The sequence below is a fragment of the Hippocampus comes genome, unplaced genomic scaffold (genome assembly GCF_001891065.2).
Source record: "Hippocampus comes isolate QL1 unplaced genomic scaffold, H_comes_QL1_v1.1 scaffold118, whole genome shotgun sequence".
Lineage (NCBI taxonomy): Eukaryota > Metazoa > Chordata > Actinopteri > Syngnathiformes > Syngnathidae > Hippocampus > Hippocampus comes.
Genome location: NW_017805461.1, coordinates 1,778,269 through 1,795,831, shown reverse-complemented (window position 1 = coordinate 1,795,831; position 17,563 = coordinate 1,778,269). Strand labels below are relative to the sequence as shown.

General features: G+C 40.4%; 1 protein-coding gene across 1 annotated transcript; it reads right to left on the bottom strand.

Annotated features, from left to right (window-relative positions):
• Window positions 1-257: 257 nt before the first annotated feature.
• Window positions 258-16,981, bottom strand: bicc2 (bicaudal C homolog 2). Its single transcript, XM_019874830.1, has 19 exons — window positions 16,617-16,981; window positions 13,587-13,633; window positions 13,197-13,266; window positions 12,969-13,048; window positions 12,722-12,883; window positions 12,578-12,631; window positions 11,250-11,465; window positions 10,910-11,161; window positions 8,895-9,026; window positions 8,555-8,744; window positions 7,887-8,020; window positions 7,592-7,800; window positions 6,587-6,692; window positions 6,149-6,188; window positions 3,120-3,277; window positions 1,574-1,769; window positions 1,325-1,488; window positions 809-908; window positions 258-735 (listed from the first exon to the last, which is right to left on the bottom strand). The coding sequence occupies exons 1-19, from the start codon at window positions 16,876-16,878 to the stop codon at window positions 605-607; spliced, it is 2,703 nt and encodes a 900-aa protein (XP_019730389.1). The 5' UTR covers window positions 16,879-16,981; the 3' UTR covers window positions 258-604.
• Window positions 16,982-17,563: the final 582 nt, after the last annotated feature.

Here is a 17,563-nt window from a genome sequence, read left to right as displayed (position 1 = left end):
TGCAGAAAATAAATCAGTGAATTTACTTTTGGTCTTTCTTCCCACATCCCACAGAAGAAAATTAACAAACTAGATTTGGGTTAAGAAGTAACACGAATGTTAAACTACAATTAAAAAAGATTAGAATTATCATATTTCATGTTAAAGTTTCATTTTATGAAGCAGGGATAGGCAATAAATGTCAGTTTTCCACTGTATTTTAATACATATTACAAATACAGATTACAGTCATCAACTTTTAACGTTTTATTTAATATCACAGTATAGTATCCTTTTATTGGTGGGGGGGTACCTATTTACAGTTGCATCAAAATAGTGATTAATGAAGTGAAAGCATAAAGCATCATTTTGCAGAAAGAAAGGCAAACATCAACCTCACCTTAGAACTATCATGAACTTCCATATAACATTTGACTTTTTCACATTAAAAAAAAAAAAACTAAGTTTGGAAGAGAAGACCTCTTTGTCATTATTTTGTATAAAAACCTTTGGAATTTGGCTGTTGGCATAAGGCCTACATGCTGTTCGTTGTTGTTTCTGATTTAAGTAAAATGATAAGTCTGTTAGAACAACTGACAAGATCAAAGTTGGCGAAAAGCTCCTTTCACCAGCGGTTACTCAGAGCAGCGACTTCCATGTCTGCAATGCGTGGCAGTCGACCGCTAGCACCACCTTCCAGGTATCCAGACTTGACGCTGGATGTGTCTGAAGGTCTCCTCTTGCTCTTGTTTAGCTCTGGAAAAGAAGATTTCGTTTTGTTTCGATGACGGATCACCACTGTAGATGAAGAACTCAACTATGATATTACCTGAGATGGCCAACAGCATCTTGCGTCTGGCTCCAAATGTGGATACGCCCACTTCCTTCAGATCATCATCAGACAGTGTGAGGAAAGTCTGGTAGTCAATCTAAATAAACACCGAGGTTATTATAGTACATGAAAACAAGGAAAATAAACGGAAACTGCATTTTATGTGTATAAAACTAGCTAAAACTAACTTAAATTACAGCTCAAATGTCTTTTGTTTTTGTCTTGAGTTTGCAGGGTTTATTTTAATTCTATTTAGTTCAGTATTGCTGTGTGTTCTTCCAGATGAAGGAAGGTCAACCAATTGTTTGAGAATTGAAGTTTACAGAGGGAGACATTTACAACTGTCCGTTACTAGCCACGGAAAGTCCGTCAGCCCATCTCTGATGGACTCATGTTTTTGCTGGTGGACTGACGCCTGATGGTTACTTTGAAACATTGATGGAATAACTGATATAAAAGGAGCATACTGAAAAACCAAGGCTCTTTTTGTTTTTGTTTTTTGTTTTTTTGTACCTCTTGTTGCTCCAACACATCAATGTACTTCATCAACCCCAGCTGGCTGAGGAGCTCCGGTAGATCATCCATTATCTGGGAGGAAGGGCTACGCTGACTGCAGGTGGATGCCCTCCTTGATGGGCACAAGTCATCAAAATAGTTGCAGCCCGGGAAGCCCTCAGCTGTAGGCGTCGAGGGGTTAAAAGCTAAGCCTTAATATCTGACTTTGTCATACTAGTACGAAGAAAAGGACTGACTGGGACTCACTGGGTTTGTCATTTCTGTTTCTGTTGGATGCGAACGTGGGGAGGTGGGCGGAGGATGAGTAGGAGGCTGTTGGTGGGGAGGATGGAGAAGAAGCAGACGAGGAGGAAGATGAGGAGGCGGGCTGCGATCCGCGTCTGTCCCTCCAGTTGTCCGAATTGCTCCCATGAGACGCTGCCCCGCTTTGGTTGGCCCATGACTGCAATGGCGCAATGATTTAATTTCATTTTCAAAAGTAACTTTCACTTCACTTCACTCTGAGTTGAAATTATGTGACCTTTTTCTCCTGTAAAATGTGCCTTGGTAGGGAAACACTATAGAAATAATCCGTCACTATTCACATAAATGAACAGAATTTTACATTTGCCCTGTTGTTTATTTTGAAGGTCACTTGGCATAAAAAAGGAAAAAAAATGCTACTAAAACAACCAACTCTTAACCACCGTGTATTTTTATGTACCTTTACTAGCAGCACGAACACCATAAGAACAACAACCGTAACGATGCTTTAATATGGTCACTATGCTTTAATATGGTCACTATGATAACATACAGCAGACACCAGAAAACAAAGTGCATGAATGATGGGAGCAACACAAAAACTGGGGTATTTTGTAGATGTAAAATAAACCATAAACATGTGGCCACATTTCAAATAACGATATTAGCAATGTATTCCTGAAATGCACTAACAATGGGCACCACAGAACAAATGCAAAATGCATGAAAATACATAACTCATGATAACGCAAACTCAGGAGCCGCTTGCTGCAAATTGTGCAGAGTTGGCTTTGAACGTGGTCTGGTTTGGATTTTTTTTTTTTTTGGTTTAGTTTTTTTTTTTTACTCATTGAACAGAACGAATCTGGTCACTTTTCAAAATAAAATAGCCTCATAAATAAACAACTGCCTGGCCGCTGCATCCCAGTGGTTGGGAACTACTGTTTTTAAGCAAATCAATAAAGAAGTAAATACCTATGAAACATTTTAAAAGTTAAATGCAACCAAGCTGTACTCAACAAATGCACTGTCCAAAGTTGAATCCACTGTAACAGAGTCTGCACATTCAATTCAGTAATTCTTCTATCTACCACTAGTGGGATCCCGCTGACAGCTAGTGGTGGGATTTCTGAACAACAAACTAACGACTGCTGGCTCTGTACGAAATATAAAATACATACTAGTGCCATCGACTGAGGCACTATACGTGCCGCCGCCACTGCGTTACAATAAAAGGCAGCAGAGCGTTCATCAAACTCCAGCGAGTCAGATAATCTCTCCTCCATTTGAGGGTTTTTTTTTTAAATGAGATGGAGAGTTCAAGTAAGCAGGATGATGTGACTGCTCGTGCTGACCAAAGAGATGCAATCAGGGCGTGAATAATTGAGTATTCAAATTCTCTTTGTTCACCACTCAGCGAGATAGCAAACAGATCGAGAGACACGTCAACATAATATTTCAAGGGATCTTTAAAAACACTACTTAGCACCATTTGTTGAAAAACCCGTGAAAGTTGCCTCTTTTGATCTGGCTCATTGCAGATTTCTACCTGGCCGCTGCTTGTGCTCAAGTAGGGTTTGTAGCTTCGACGGCTGATGTTCCGCAGCTCCTTTACAGCCTCCGCTGGCATGGACTTGGAAAAACCAAGACCGCTCCAAGTGTCTGTGGGTGTCCGCACTTCAGTCACCACTGGCTTTCTCTGCATCGCTGGAAGAAGACAACACAGAGATAACTCCAAAGCACTCTTGCGTGAGTAAAAGTACAAATAACTTGCAATGTCTTTGGTAGTTGTAAAAACCGCTTGGTTGAACTGGTGGTATACAGGATCACTGCCAATGTGTTTAACTATGCTGCACATTGGCAATTATTCTTTAAGAATTGAAGACAATTCCAGCACGCCCGCGAACCTTGTCAGGACAATCGACTCGGATAATGGATGGATAGATGAGTTGTTTGTTTTGAAATCGTACCACTGGTCAACAGCAAATTTTAATCAGCGATGGCTTGATGTGTCCTTCAAATTTGATGCTGATTAGAAAATATTAACTTTTTTTCTACGACGTCAAGTTTTTTGAGCTATTTTAATTTTTCTTTTGAAGCATGTCCAATAAAAGATTGCGTAATACAGATTTTACCATACATTGTCATTTATAGCTATGATGTTTCATGAAAAAAAAAAAAAAAAACCTTCCGCTCATGAATGAATATATGACTATATTATGGTACTTATTATTATTATTATTATTAAAATGATTCCATTCCCATTGATTCAGTGGGATTATGATTTGATTTACCGGTAATATGATACACGTTTATTAATATGCAACAACAGATCTTCAAACCCAAACTATCCAAGTTAATTCCATACAAAGAAACAACAAATTGTCAGCAACATCAAATCGATTTATGTCTGGTGTTCATCGCTCATAAAAGATAGTTTGATACGTATCTTGATACATGTGGTGTGATACGATTCAAAGATGTAACAATTTTAAAATGTGACGATTTGAACCGGTTCATCAAATCAAAACCAATTTTCCGATTCAAATCTTTTTTTTTTAATCTACCCATGTTATTTAGGTACATTTTTTTAATGTAAATGAAATGTACAATACGTTTTTATGAAATAATTTAAGTATGGTTCATTTAAATTTTCTATGTTTAGGAGCCTGATAATGTTCAAATTGTCCAACTGTGTTAGAGTGACTTAAAACAATGAACTATACTTTTTAGGAATAAAATCTCAGCATCATTTTTGATCAACACATGGGTCTTTTTGTATTATTTTTGAGGTGGTACTTGGTGCAAAATATTTGAGGGCCACTGGTGTGGGCTGTTACGTGAGTATATGACATTTGCTGTAATGTACTTGAGAATAGGAAGTAATTGGTATTCAATGTCCTTAAACACTGGAAGAAAAAGTATTTTTAACGTGTGAGCATTTGGAATCTCGATTATGTTTTTACTTACTTTAAATGCTTGACATAATTAACTGTGGTGTACAGTGGTTAAAGAGATGTGTTGTTGGCGAATGAGTATTTACTTTTCTGAGGACTTTTTACTCCCCACCATTGAATATAGATATGTGTGCTCTCTATCCTTACATTTTTATCATCAACTAATTTAGCATTTTCTGTCACGTTGTTTTGTTTCGCTCATGCATGACCTGTTGTCAGCCCAGTCGGGATTATCCTGTCAGAATTTAGCTAACGGCAAAACTGTGTTTCGGGATTTTGTTTTTCTTCTCAGTATGAGCTCTATGCAAATTAATAAAAGAGGGAAAATATTTTGTGGGTAGGGAAGATGTCTATGTGACAAGTTTTCAAAACCTGTATTGTACATTGCTGACAGTAAAAATGCATTTTTTTACTTTTATACTTAACAGAAGTACAATTCAGTCTTTTTTTTTTTTACGTTCCCCTATTTATATGGGAGTTGATAGGAGTCAAATCAATGCTTTTTTTTTTTTTCTGGGATCTGAACTTCTATGCGGTATCCAGTGTGAGTATTTTTGCCACTTTTCTATCTTACGCACAGTGTGGTGCTGTAATTCTGACTTGGTCAATATGAAGTTGTTGGAAGACAAATCAATAAAAAATAAAATAGCATTTGATAGACAGCTCAAAAAAGCTGTGGGAGACTAGTCATGGCAAGAACAAATCAATGCAGTCTGTCCATCACTGCATTTGTTCCCCCTCTACTTCCAAAATTCACAGAATGGACAAAGTCAGTTCAGGTGTTAAATAATTCATCTGGAAGAATACTTCTGGTTGCCAGTGTGCAGCATATTTAATCAAGCTCAAATTGGTGAAATTGAGACACACAAATGAAAAACAAGCAACACCGCAGCACGAAACACAGAGATAGAAACCGAGTCTGTCAAACCTGCTTAAGCACACACCACTGCCCAGAGGGTGTGCATCCATGGAGTGGAATATGTGTGTTTAAATGACTAGAAGGCAGATGGCCCATTCAAACAGCTAATTCATAATACCATAATAAAACAACACTGAGGCAATTTTGGCCGATTTCACTGCTAATCTTCCCTGTATCTATCTTTCTGTATGATGGATGAAGAAGCATTGCGTGTGTGTGTGTGTGTGTGTGTGTGTGTTTGTGTGTGTGTGTGTGTGTGTGTGTGTGTGTGTGTGTGTGTGTGTGTGTGTGTGTGTGTGTGTGTGTGTGTGTGCGTGTGCGTGTGTGTGCCTGTGGATTTGATTATAATGTGTGGGATTCTTTGCGCAACGGGCTCGCATCCTTTTAAAAAAGTACAAAAGTATTGGGACACTGGGCCACTACACATCCAGGATGTCAACATGGAAACTAGTAATAAGTAGCTTTCTCCATTTTTTTTTTCAGCTTCAGGCAGACTTGAATTGATTTGTTGGACACGAATGACTCACTAAACATGTCTGCCTGATTGGTTAATTCATTGATGAAGTGATTTGACTTTGCAGTGCAGTACACGGTGGACACAGATCAATGAATATAAGATCAGCTTTGCTCTAAACTCTTTGCTTAGCATCAGAAGACACAGTTTAAGACCTGAAAAGGAATTAAACATTTAGAGGCACTAACCTCTGGTCGCCAGCAATTTCTTCTTCTCATAGTCATAAACCTACAGAGCACAAACGGGATATAAAGTAGGTAAATAATGCATGGAGTTGAAAATCGATTCCATCCCTCTGAATGCAGCCATGTTAAACCCCATTTACGTCATATATACCAATACTTACACCACCACCTACAAGCACCATAGTGGAAAGCCTGTTTATATTTTTGCAAATTTTGGAGTGTGAGGTGTTACATAGAAGTTCTCAAAAAAGGCCAGAAATCAACCAGAAAGCGCCACATGCAGGTACAAACATAAAAATTGTGAACCATGTCTTCCTTGTATGCTTCTTTTAAATGGTCCTTGACATGAGTTTGAAGCAATGTATGCACCCAAGCGTTAATTTGCACAGCTGTCAAGTACATTAGAGCAGTGAAAAGAAAGTGCTGTGTGTTCTTTTACACCTCCGATTCCGAGACATCTGCGCAAACATCCCGGGACAGCATCACGTCTCTCCTAAGGCTATTCCTCCGCTCCATCCTCCCTCGCTCCATTTCTGCATTCAGCATCCTTGTGCAATCAGGAGATAACACACATGCACAAGGATTAACTTGGGTGGTTGTGTAGAAGCAAACAAAGCAGCCCTATTCACACAACGCAACAACATCAAGTACAGCAGACATGTCAAGGGCAGCATTTAGACTCAGGATAACCATGGAATGTACACACAGCTAAGCTATATTCAGTTTTTTTTAAAAGGCAACTAGTTGAGGAGAGATACTATTCCTGGGTTTTCTGCGGCTTCTCTGGCTTATTTCCATACTCAAAAAACAGAGGTTCCTTACAGTGGATATAGAAAGTCTACACACCCCTGTTCAAATGCCAGGTTTTTGTGATCTAAAAATGAGACCAAGATAAATCATTGTTGACTGTTCCAATCGTTTATGTGGCCTACAATCTGTATAATACAATGGATTTTTTTTTGTGCCTATATGTTTTCGAAAAACGAAGTTAAAAAACATCTGAAATCATGCAGTTGCACAAGCGGGCGCACTTTCATAAATGGGATGTTGCTGTCTTCAGAATTAACTATCACAGTCAATCTCATTTTAAATGTGATTCTGCACACAATTGCCACCATTCAAAGTTCCTCTGTTTGCCCACAAAGTACATCTCAGCGGTTCTAATAGGCTTTCACCGACTTTTTTTTTTTTTTTTTTGCTTTTTGCTTTTTTTCAGAAGAATAACGGTTTTGTGCTCACACTGACTGCTATTTCAGAGTGCTCATTATTCCTCACCTGTAACCCTAATGAGAACAAGTGGTGTAGAAAATTGATGGATGAATGACTAAATGAAATAACTGAGCAAATGAGGTCAACAGGCTAACTATTATAAAGGTGCAAACCCAGGACATTAAATTTTTGGCAACAGTCTGCCATCTCAGTAGTCATGATTGTCTTGACATTCACCTGCAGGTAAACGCCTGCCCTGTAGAGTGGCGTCGGGCTTGGTTGAAAACTTTGCTCATCTCTGGACCCTGTAGACTCCCCCTCCGACCCATCATTGTCACCCTAGGGCCAGTGGAGATGTTGATTGCATCCTCTAATGATGTCATCATCACCATGTCCTTCGAGCTCTCATCATCCGATTGGCCAGACTGGTCATCATTTTCGAGGATCTAAACAGAAAGGCCATCTTGAAAACAGAAAATGACCCTTCGAATTTGTTTGTTCTTTTCTTCCAGCGGTGAAAGTTATTAAACACCTTCTCCAGTGGACGACTGTCTGTTCCCTTCAGTCCTGCCCGCACTTCGTCAGTGGGAGAGGGTAGCCCGGGTGGAGGTGAGGGGCGAGCCTTTGTACCACTTTGAACCTCTGTAATAGGTGCAGGGATGGGGCCTGTTTAAGATAGGGAAGTTTTTTGAAAATGGCATTTGATTGGGATGTCAGTCTGTCCAAAAATGATGAGCCATAGTATTATGACTACTTAAGCAATATAATGAGATCCAAAACCAGATAGGCAAATGTAATGTTCAATTTTGAGTGATACAGTACTGCCAGAGATGTATTAATTTAACAATCGCTTATAATCATTCTTGTAGTTTCAGTGCAACCGTGTGGGAACTATACTTGTCACCTTGTATCTTTTTTAACTCCTATAAAATTTCTATCAGCACTAGATTTTAGTTGAGTGTAAATATTCATGAATCCAATTCAATACAATACATCTTTATTTATATCGCGCTTTCACAACAGCTGCAGCTGGAACAAAGCACTTTACTGAACATTCAACATAAAATGCTAACTGTCACCTATTATAAAATTCTAATGAGCAGACAATAAACTGCATACAAACAAATGATGGGTGAGAAAATCCAAGAATTTACAAAACTTAAAAAAGTATTCGAACACTTACATCGTGCGTGAGCTCACCATGTTCCGAAAGACGCAGCTGCTGTAGTAACATGTTGAGCCAATAGCTGGTCAACTCATTCCCAGCCAGAATGGGATCAGGGGCCACATTGGTTACCTTGGTGGAGTCATAAGAATCCAAGCCCAGCAACAGCCGACGGGCCTCATAAAGACACTGGATGTTCCTTTCGAGACCTTTCACCACCACCGACTGTAATAGATATATACAGGCAGTAATATTTAAGAAAAAAAGCACAATCTATGTAAATAAGGGGAATGAAAGTAAAGCAAAATACAAATCGGTATGACTGAGAGATAACGCTAGGGAAGGATGCACAATTGAACAGTGTAAATAATATACCTTGTTGGTCTGCTTTACTTTGGGCTTGACACTTATGAAGACTCCAAGGTTTTGCATCATCTGAGCCAGCGCACAGGGATCTGCCTCCACATCTTCCCGCATGTCAAACATCAAGCACACAGGCAGACAGTCCTATGTGTACACAGACAAAAAAAAAATAAAAATACACAGACTCAAATACTTTTTGTTAAAAAACATGACACTTCACCAGATACCGCCACCTGCAGCTGTTTCTTCGAGACACTGACACCACTCTTCTGAGTTTATTATTGTGGTTGTAGTCTGCCCACCTATAGTGTCACACTAATGACTCAATGCCAAATGGCTAACTGCTTATGTCGGTATGGTATCTCACCACTATCTGCTGTTTTAGTGTGAACAATTCTCACTCTGTGCTTCTTCCTCAAGCTTTTGTGTAGACTTCTGTCAACCTTTGTCACATGCAGCAAACGCAAAAACATGGAGGAGAGAATACATGTATTTTCCAATCTTCTTATCCTCACAAGGGTTGCGGGGATGCTGGAGCCTGTCCCAGCTGTCTTCGGGGCAGTAGCCGGGATACACCCTGAACTGGTTATCAGACAATCGAAAGGCATACATAGATAAACAACCATTCGCACTCACAATCACGCCCAGGGACGATTTAGAGTGTTCCAGTAACCTGCCAAGCATGTTTTTGGAATGCAGGAGGAAACCGGAGTACCCGAACATGCAAACTCCAAACAGGAAGGCCGGAGCCAGAATCAAACTTTACACCTCGAAGCTGTGAGAGGCAGACGTGCTAACCAGTTGCCCTCCGTGCCGCCCTGCAGAATATATAATACACTTTAAATTCCTCCGAAGCATTTGTGCAGCTCTTGTTTATTCTCCATGCTCAGTTGAACCCTTCACCATTTTGCCAAGGAATTTCAAAGACTGTTTGTTTTGTGCTCCCATGTTTGTGTATCGCAGTGTGAATGCAGTGTGCTACACAGAAGTCTGAAATACGAGTGCAGAGAGAGGATACAAAACAATATCAAAAAAAAAAAAAGAAAATACGGGGGGGGGGGTGTTGACGATGATTCCGAAATATGACATTTTATGGATCGGAATGGCTCATCGCTCAGTTAGCACCATGCAAACTGTTTTCATTTTCCAGTATAGTTTTACTTTGACTTATGAGTTCCCTAATCTTTTCTTTGAGTTTCAAGCTGTCGCTTCGTGTTTTTTGGTGTTGTTCTTGCCCTGTAGTAAACGTTAAGCAGAGTGAGATTCAGACATGCCACTGCTTGTTTGAAGTTAAAAAAAAAAAGGAGAGGATATTGATTGACTGTCATATATTTAACGATACAATGATGGTTTTAAATACTGTTTAAATACTGTAAACTATATATATATATATATAATTTTTTTTTTTATATACTGTCACTGATCCACGATAGTACACACACAAAATGAAAACACTCATAAGAAGCATGGAACAGATTCTAACACTGAACTAATCATGCCACATACAGCCAATCTGACTGACTGCAGCTCATGATGTCACTCAATGGGCCACACTCCTTAAAAGGATGCATCAAAACACTAACACAGTGTGTGTGACTGTCAGCTCAATTACATTCGCTTTCATTGTTTGATTCTCCATCCAGCAATTTTCAATTCTTCCTGTTCAGGGTCACAAGCAGCTGGAGCCTATCCCCGGCCGCAGTACATCCTAGACTGGTTGTTAGACAAACACAGGGCACATCTTAGACAAAGAACTATCCCAGCACTGAGTGGCAACTGAACCCAAGCAGCCTATACCAGTAAGGCAAATGTCCCACTACCCCGTCAATAACCTATGTTTTATTTTTTTTGAACTTTTAATTTTACAATAGAGTGCTACTGTGAAATGTTTCCCAACACTGTGACATCGGAAGTTTGCCATTTGGCATTGAGTCAAGAGCGTGGCTTCTAAAATCTTGTTTTGTCATTGACAAAATTCACACATTTTCACCATTGACTTTTTTTTCAGACAGCCACTAGAAACATACCATGAGCTGCTGCCGGGCCAGACACACTCCATCAGGGCTGCCCTGGATGACCAGTGAGGGGAGGTTCTGGGGTGCGCTGAGGTCCGGTAGAATGATCTGCGTCTGGGTGTGATGCATGACACTGAGGAAGTGAGCTCCGTTCTGCCCCAGCAAGAAGAGATGCTGCTGCGAGGTGACATCCAGCTGGCTGGTCACAACGCTCCCTGTTACCTCTGAACCCACGAGCAGCTCCATCAGAACACAGGTCGCCTTCTGCCACGTAATACATGGGAACACGTTGCCGTGCTTACAGCTGGTGTGTGTTCGTAGATGCTTACCGCACTGACTGTGTCACACTGACCTTAACGGCAGGGGTGTTACCCTGCAGGCCCCACACTGTGCAACAGCTCCCAAAGAAGGCAGGCTGAGCCTGAGGCTGCGGTGGTACCGTTCTGAAGCTCACACTCACCCCTAACGTCTGCACCACCTGCTGGATGAGAGGTGAGTTGGCATCTGGCAGGGGCTGAGGGGCCAGGCTGACAGGCAGGTCAAAGGTTAAAGTCAGTGGCTGCAGATCCTAGCACATAAACAAACAAAAAAAAACAGAATACAAAAGAAAAGAAAGATGATGAAGTGGATGAGTTGATGTCAGAAAAAGACACGTTGAACCCTTTTGCCAAATACTGCAATCGGCACCACTTTATGGCTATGTAATTGTGGGTCAGGTGTTGTATTTATTATTCTATTGATCTGTGAGTCCAGACGGAAATGAAAAAAAATATCCTGGGAAAATTAAAAGTAAATCCATAAGTACACTCAAATTATAAGTACTGTAGTCCTATTTGTGGCTGGCCACTTTCCAGCAAGGCCTTTTCTGTGGCCTTTAAAGTGTCAGAAGCACTGATCTTCATTCACAACCTAATTGCTCATATTTGTGCCATGGAATGAAAGTAATTTATTCACAGTAGTCTATTTCCTTCATTTCATAATGTTTGTCTTGGTTGCGATGCTTCCAGTACAACGCTAGATTTCGTCATACTGTGTATAATGGAACTGTTCTATCGTTGACAGGGCTGTCGTTGTGCTCATTGGCCGCCCTCCCTCTCCTGGCTGCTCAACCTCTCTATCCTGTCTATCTTCCCCTCTGGGACAGAAGTCGATACACTCTGTCTACTCTATTCCATCTACACTGTGTCTATCTCAAACCAATCGGCCAAGGCAGGCTTTTGCTCCCCAAAACATGATTTCTGTTTCATGTTTCTTCCTTAAAGGGACTTTTTTCCTGGCTTCCATCAACAAGTGTTTGTTCATGTGGGATTCAGTTGGTTTTCTTAAATACAAACTGTATATATGTTTCAGTAGTGAGGTTTTTGACCTGCTCATGGTGTCAAGGGCCTTGAGATAACTTCTGTTGTGATTTGGTGCTCTTTCAACGCAACTGACTTCACTTGATTTGACGAGAATTTTAATCTACCTCGGGCATTCAAAATCTGTTGTACTGTATATTAGCAATAAGACTGTTTCCTCAACAAATCCGGTATCAATTTCCTCTCTTGAGGGCCAGCTTGATGACATCAGTGTTCTTCCCTCCCCTGTTTGGTTGGTCAGAGCAAAACTCGTGAGTATGTTTTGACTTCACTGAAGGCCCAGCTACTAAATGCACAGCCGGCCACTTAATGGACCACTCACTCTAATTCTCCTCCTGGCGTCTTCCACTCCCTCGATGGGTCCAGCAATTGACACCTGGTAATAGTAAAAAGGAAATTTCGTTTTCTTTTCTTTTATAAAGGTGATTGTCTCTCTTAATTGATTCCTTTGGTTCCATACGCATACCTGGTTGCTTTTCTCCCCTGCAGCGTTGTGGCGGTTGGAGTCTGGGAAATGGATATGACAGGAAGTGACTTCCATTACCTTCTTGATGTTTCCGCCACCTTTGCCAATCACATGGGAATGCTCTGTGTAAGCCACGTCCATTTTGAGGGTCACCTTGTTTACCTGAGTATTTCAATGCAATCAAGACTTCATTCCACATCGCCACTTATATAAGTATACTAAGTGTGCTTAATATTACAATAAGTACCCGAGTTTCGAGAACTTCTAGAATCTTCTTTTTGGCTTGCAAAACATTGGCTTTCTTCCCTTCCACCTTCACATGTGGGTCTGCAAGAGGTAACAGCTCAGTGTGATATCATCTATAATCTAAAATTGTGCCATGTAGTTTCACTGGAAAGGGATTGATATGGAAATGAACAGGGAACAACAGAAAGGATCAAATTATAGGATGTGAGTGACATCAAGAATCTGCAACCTTTCTTTGACTTGGCTCCGATCTTCAATTTGGAAGGCCATTTCACCTGAGTGTCAGTTTCTTTCATCACCTGTGAAGGCCGAAACAATGAGGAGAGTGAAAAAGAGCTGTGAAGAGGGAGTAAGCCGTCTGTCACCGTAGGCCTCGAGAATATTTGCAGCGTGTACAGATTCTTAGAATACAAAGGCCCATTTGCATTTCAAAGATTGTAATCATGACACCGAGGACACCTGTTATCACAGGATTTTTTCACAGAGGTGCACCAATCCGTCAGCCATAAGTACTCACTCAAGTTTATGCACCAATGTTAGCAATGGTCACTTCTGAGTAGGAAACTTTCATTTGTTTTGTCTTCCGAATGAAATGTTGCACGTTTGATGTGTGACTTACTCTCTCAAAAAACTCCTCGCCTGTCATAGCATCTCCAACCCTTGGAGCTGCAACAAACACAGTTAAAATAAACGCAAACAAAATGAAACAGATTTAAATCACTAGAAATCACCGCGGTCCCGTCTTTCGGGATCAAGCAAAGACCGATATCAATATACACTTGTTAAGAAATGGATATAATTTTAGAAAGTGCAAGTACTGCAAGAATTCAAGTTGTACAAATGAAGAGATCAACCACTGTCACGTTTTTTTTTTGTTTGTTTTTTTAATCAACTTCATTCACACGACCGTTACCATTCTGCCATACAAAAAATAAATGGTATTCATTTGTAAATGTGTCGTACTTGCGTACATATTGGCTTAGCAGGATACATTACATACATACCGTGTATAAAATCATCCATCCATTTTATGTAAATCCTGTTCAGTCACAGCTGAGTTGGAACTATCTAAGACAACACCCAGGAATGGTCACTCGTCATTCACAAGGAAGAAATAGACACCCGTTCAATTGCACATTCATATAGTCACTGGGTGAGAACTGAACCCAGAATGAATACAGTCAAGTCAGTCGAATTAACCACTACACCATCAGTGACCTAAATACTGTAGTACATCTACACTCTTTTAGTAATTTCAGTAAAATACGTTTTATTTAAATTGGAACGTTTTAAATTATTCTGTTTTTGTTTTCTTCTTTGCTTTAATTGGCGTACATTATTTTGGTGACAAATTTAAATGTTATTTTTTTTAAATTACGGTATGTAACGATGAAGAACATTGAGTTACTTAAATGCACTATATAGGCAAAGCTACCTTGCCTTGGAAAAAAAAATAAATAATAATAATAATAATTAAATTGAATTAAACTTGGCAGTAGAAGAGTTGAGAGTTGTTTTCCATTTTTGTTTATACTTTTCGAATAAATTCTTCCAGACTGCAACTCTCCAAACAGCTTTTTAATGTTGACGTTAGCCAAGCAACTGGCACAAAAGGAATGAGAAATTGCTTGGAACATAAACAATTTTAAAAGGCCACGTCTCCGCTGTGACATTTACAGGGTTGGGGGTAGTGCCTGGACAGCCTACCCACCATCACTAAGGGTAACTCTTGCGAGAGCTGAGGAATGGCTAGAGAATAGTATAGGGTCAAGAGAGGAGGTGGCAAAGATTGGGGGCGGTGGGGGCCCACAAATTAGCCTGGAAACGGCTAATGACGCCAATGACATTTAGTGACGCAAATATGTCCCAATCAACCACAAAAAATAGACCACAAATACAAAACTGAGAAGTTTTGTGTAGAAAAATCCACTCAAGCACCTCACATTCAAAGAGAGGACAATCTAACGAGATACAGTATTTACAGCCTTACTGAGGCTGTTCAAACACAATAAAGTATCACAGCAGAATTCATTCAGTCCATGGAGAGTCTGTGTCAAAAACAAAGCGATGAGTGTACTTAAGTAAAAGTACAGATGCCAGTGTAAAAGAAAAAAAAAGTATTGGTTCAAGTCTTGTTCCCAAGTAAAAGTTAACAAACAGAAAGTATTTGTACTTCGTTACTTCCCACCACTGCAAATGTATAGCGGTGACACAATGAATCTCCACAGTGGCACAGTGGAGGCATTCGTCATAAAGCCGCCAGGCTGAGATAAATAATGGCGGCAGTTACGTCCTCATCCCAGACAGGCATGATAATAGCAATAAGACTTATGAATGCATCACCCGTTGGGTGTCATTAATCATTCATGATAATACCTGTACATGACTTTCCTGCATGGATGGTGGCAACAAGCTGGAGGCTTTGAGAGACTCGCGGTACAGCATTTAGGCTGGCCGCAATAAAAAATCTCCTTCGATTAACCTCCAGGCCTTGTGCAATGTTGTTTATGGCCCTTTTTGACAAGGCGCAGACAGTTTGTAATTTTGCATTTTACGTTAATTTATAACTAACATCAGTTCTCGTCATTATTATGAAATGTCCCCCACTTTTATTCAGCGCACAGATGCTTAAACTTCCTAAATTAAAAGGTAAGTCCTCTCCATGGTCAGCAGAAGTTATCTCCACTTCTTATTTCCACTCCTATTATCACATGAACTTACTCCCTTGTCTGAAAATGGATTAATGATTGACTGTAATCTGATGATAATAATAATAATACGAATAACCATGTACAGCACTTTGTATGCAGCGATGGCTGTTTGAAAGTGCTCTATAAATACAGTGGAGTTGAGTTGAGTTGAGAATCAACATCATCATCATAATGAACGGCACGGTGATCGACTGGTTAACACGTCCGCCTCACAGTGCAGAGGTGCGGGGTTTGATTCCGGCTCCAGCCTTCCCATGTTGAGGTTGCATGTTCTCCCCGTACCTGCATGGGTTTTCTCCGGGTAATCTGGTTTGCTCCTACATTCCAAAAACATGCATGGCAGGCTAATGGAACACTCTAAATCGTCCCTAGGTATGAGTGTGAGCAAGAATGGTTGTTCATCTATGTGCCCTGGGACTGGCTGGCAACCAGTTCAGGGTATACCCCGCCTACTGCCCGAAGACAGCTAGGATAGGCTCCAGCATGCCCGTTACCCTTGTGAGGAAAAGCACATTAGAAAATGGATGGATGGAATCATAATTATCATCGAAAAAGAACAAATTATATGATTCAGTCCAGTCAGAAACAAGGAGTTGAAATCATGGTTTTCATGGGTTTCAATTGGCCAAAAATGGCCATGATAGAACCAAAAGGTTACATACAGTATAAAGTAGACAGTGATGCTCTGTGACTTTAATTTCATTCATTCCACTACCACGCTTACCACTGAAAACACCTTGTCTCAAATCAGTGTTGAGTCAATGGAATCCGTTTTACCCTCACCAAAAATACATTAATTTTTGTAATGTGTTTTTCATCAGAAAAATGACTCAATCATTTTACTTAAAAACATACAGAAATGACATTAATTTAAATGCACACGGCTTTTGCATATTGCCCAAAATTGTGTTAAAATTGTGTGATATGTGTTGACTCACCATATAACATGGTCTCCAATTTCTTCCTATTGATCCTGAATCTCTCCTCCACCCACTCCGGCTCCACACTCTGACCTCGAGCATTCTCCTGCCCTGGTGCTGTTTGCTCTTCCTCTTCTTCATCCTCTCTCTCACAACAGGCCTCGCTGGGCTCAGGCTTTGCTGCTGAGTCCGGTTCTACGTTAGTTTCCAGGTCAGGCTCCGATGGTGCTACGGCGCCCTGGGCGGGAGAGCTCTCCTCTGGGCTGGTGGTGTTGGCCATAGCAGGACTGGAGTCCTCGTCTGTGTATATATGTGTGTTTGTGTCTATGTATGTGTGAGGATGTATGTGACCAAGTAAAAGAGAAGAGAAGGAGGGAAGAAAAAGGGGGGACCCCCCACCCCCTTGGTTCCCCCACCCCCTTAGTTCACGAATTTAACCTCTCTCTCTCTCTTTCTTCAAGCAGTGTGAGAGCCAACAATGCACTGACTGGGATCTGTAATCGAGGGCAGTCGGTCAGCACAGGTCATATCTCCTCTCGCTGAGGGGCTCCAAACACACACTACAACAATCTAATAAATCCTCAATAATCTCTATATCAGTGTTCCTCATGTCAAGGACTTTGGCAAGTTACACTTCACACAGATACACACACACGTTGAAAGCACCCTCACAACTGGGCTCACAGCTAACAAAATAATCATGGTTTCCTGATCCTGGGGGTTCTTCGACATCTGCCAATTTTCCCTTCACACTGAGTCAACGTTACAAAGTTTCAATGCAGTTTCCTGCACATATTCACAGTGCTTAACAAATTTATTAGACCATCACTCAATATAAGGTTTCTGCATAAAATAATAGCAATGGTAATTACCATTAACTTTTAAAAAAATAATAAGTTTCTGTAATACAAAGTACTGAATGCACCATATGATGGTATTCATCAACAAATTTACAATTTAAATTT